This window comes from Galeopterus variegatus, unplaced genomic scaffold, assembly GCF_000696425.1.
Source record: "Galeopterus variegatus unplaced genomic scaffold, G_variegatus-3.0.2 Scaffold3444, whole genome shotgun sequence".
In the NCBI taxonomy this organism is placed as follows: domain Eukaryota; kingdom Metazoa; phylum Chordata; class Mammalia; order Dermoptera; family Cynocephalidae; genus Galeopterus; species Galeopterus variegatus.
In genome coordinates, this window is record NW_007729555.1 from 145,217 (window position 1) to 148,079 (window position 2,863).

General features: G+C 48.1%; 1 protein-coding gene across 1 annotated transcript in view; it reads right to left on the reverse strand.

The window, feature by feature from the left end:
* LOC103600746 overlaps nt 1-2,863 on the reverse strand; it is a 111,818-nt gene that overhangs the window by 24,722 nt on the left and 84,233 nt on the right. Inside the window, exon 8 of the mRNA XM_008585076.1 lies at nt 1,985-2,161. Coding sequence (XP_008583298.1) covers nt 1,985-2,161 — 177 coding nt within the window. The remainder of the gene's footprint in view (nt 1-1,984; nt 2,162-2,863) is intronic.

The window sequence follows — 2,863 nt, forward strand, 5'->3', positions numbered from 1 at the left end:
CCCCCCCCCCCCCCCCCCCCCCGTCCAATTTTTACTTATTGTTACACATTAACTTCAGAGTCTCCCCAGGTGACAAAATGTACTGTTAAGCTTCGGAAACATCCAGATAACAATCATTACACTGAGAAGGAAAGGCTGTGAGACTACGCGAAAAGCCTATTAAAATTACACCTTCTCAGAGATCCTAAGCCGGCCTTTGTCTGTCCTTTACTGTGCATTTTCGGTGGGGGACAATAGGAGATATCTCTGCCCCTTGTGGTTGGGACTTTGGAAACTCAGCCCCAATCTGTAAATTGAGGACACTGGAGTTTTTGAGCTGGAATTCTAGGATTTAGTTCTGGCCTTGGGCTTGCTGTGGGGACTTGGGCACCTTCTGTTGCAGCTGTCCCCTGCTGCTGTGACCTTGGGATTGAGGCTCAGCTGCTCGGCCCCAGTCGCTGACCCGGCTCTGAAGTCCCCCCAGCCATCATTTCAGAGCCTTGGACCACAGACCCCTGACACATGACCGATTTCATGGTGGCTGCCTTCGCCACAGGCTCTCTTAGTTCAAGGCTTGGACTAGAGCCCCTCACCCAGTGTGGCTGGTCTCCCACCCAGGTCAGCAGGCAGCATTACACACTCAGGCTGGGACCCCTCTTCTAACACTGGAGGACCAAAACAATACTTCCTAAGATCTGGATTATAAAAATATAACTTCTAGAACCCAGCCATTGGTTAGTCATGCACAAAATCCCCCCCACCCCTCCCCTGCCATTCTTTTGGGAAATTGCACTGATTTCCAGTTGTCTACACTTGCTAACTTTCAGCAAAGTGAAAGTGCTCTTCCAGGAGAGTGCTTTTTCTCATCTCCTGATGTCTCCTTCTGAGTGGAGCGACTCAAGTGGAGGGACTTCCACTGCTGGCCTCTCTCTACTCATTCCCTCACTCCTCTGCTGGACACGAGGAGTGATCATCTGCCTGTGATTGGAACCAGAGGCCTGCACCTTCCCTCCCCGCTTTGTGGAGCAAGGATGTACTCAGGATGCAGTGTTCTGCTCTAGCCCTCCTCGTCCTAAGTGGTAAAGAAGCAGATTCTGCCCCTGTGGGAGGAGAAGAACATGGGAACATGTAGAAACAGGACGAAAGAGTGTGGGAGATCGAAACATGCAAATGGAGAGAGTCTTTCTGTGAAGTGCTATATACCAGCCTCCTATGTCACCAACTGGGCTCTAAGCTTTCTAAAAGTCAACTTTGAAAAGGAGCCTTGATGCAATGCAGTGCCCACAGATCAACTGCTCAGAGAAATGCAACTACTCCCATAGTGAAGAGCATGAGAAAGTTCTCCACAAGATCATTATGAAGAGAGGTCATTATGTGTAACATAGTGAGCAATGCCCCAGTGACATCCACATGGTAGGCCAACAGCTGACGTCACAGAGTAACTTTTTAACATGTCCTTTTATGTAGACCAATGGTAACACCCTAGGTCCAGTCAAAACAATTCTGATTATTTGGGGGGGAGGTGAGTAAGAGGGGCAACAGCACATAATTCATGCATGTAAGTCTCTACTAGTGTTGATTTTAGACCTACATGAGCAAATGGACTGGAGACCTGCGCATGCTTCAGGGAATCTTCAGTAAGCTTTTGATAGATACTGGGCAGTAATGAATTAGAGATTACACACCCTAGAAAGAGCTTGGAATGTGGCCTCTCTATTTTGCTAATTAGATAAAGATCCACCAAGCCTTAGCGACTAAGCTAAATAAACCACCAAGCTGGGGATAATGTTGGCATCCTCTTGGGAGGATGGGGCACATTGGTTTAGAGAAAAGCAGCCAGAGTCCCCTGCTCAGATGAGACAATCAGGTGTGTTGAGAGTGCAGTGTGTTGTGTGTTGGTCTTGTTTCTGGACATGAGGGGTGAGGCTGCTCCCCCAGCTCAAGGAACAGGAGCTCCTGTGCAGATGAAGGTGCGATAGGGTATGGTCAGGAAAGCAGTTCTTACCTTAGGCTTCTCTTCCTTTGGTGATTTCTTTGGACTCCTAGCTTTTTTGGTCTTAACAAGCAATGTACTGATGGAAGCAGAAGGTGGACTTGAAGCTACCACAGTCTTGGATGGATCTCTGGACTGTGAGGTCCATGGGGACAAAGCAGTTTCTGTCTTCTTGGGTGATCTTGGGATCTGGCACACAAAAAGGACCAACTTTATTATTATTGTTTTGTTCCTCAGGTTTGTGCCCCTTTCTTTTCCTTCCTTCCCCATCCCTGAGTTGGAATTGCAGAGTTGAAGTTCTCATTCCCAAAGGATATGGATCTGTTCCCGTTCCCAGTTCCACAACCTCCCCTGGCCTGACTTGATTTGTGGGCTGACTTCCTTCTCCACTCCCTGCATGGATCCCAGGGTTCCAAGAAAATCATACCAACAGATCAATGTGCTTTGGAAGCACCTGGAAAGATGTGATCTTTATGGAGTGGGAAGAGGTGGTAATTTGAGGTTTGTATCAAAGTAGGAGGAGGATAGGGGAGTAGCAGGTAAGAAGGCACCAGGGTTCTGCAGAGGCAGAGCTTGGAGCCTGAGGACACTCTTCCACTTTCCCCGTGCGCAGCTTGCTTGCTCTTGGGCTCACACTCTGGGCTCTCTGCACCCTACTCTCAACAATCAGCTCCTGATCTCCCATTCACACTTTTGGCCTTATTTTCAAGCATTTTCTTTTCCAAACTCAGACACTGGAAAGTGAAAAGCCTCAGTATGACAGATATAGATGCTTCAATCCAGATGCCAAAATAAGAGAAGCACAGAATAAAAGGGGGGAAGAGAGAGAGAGAGAGAGAGAGAGAGAGAGAGAGAACTGAATACAAACCTTGCTGCTTATGGCGTCAAACC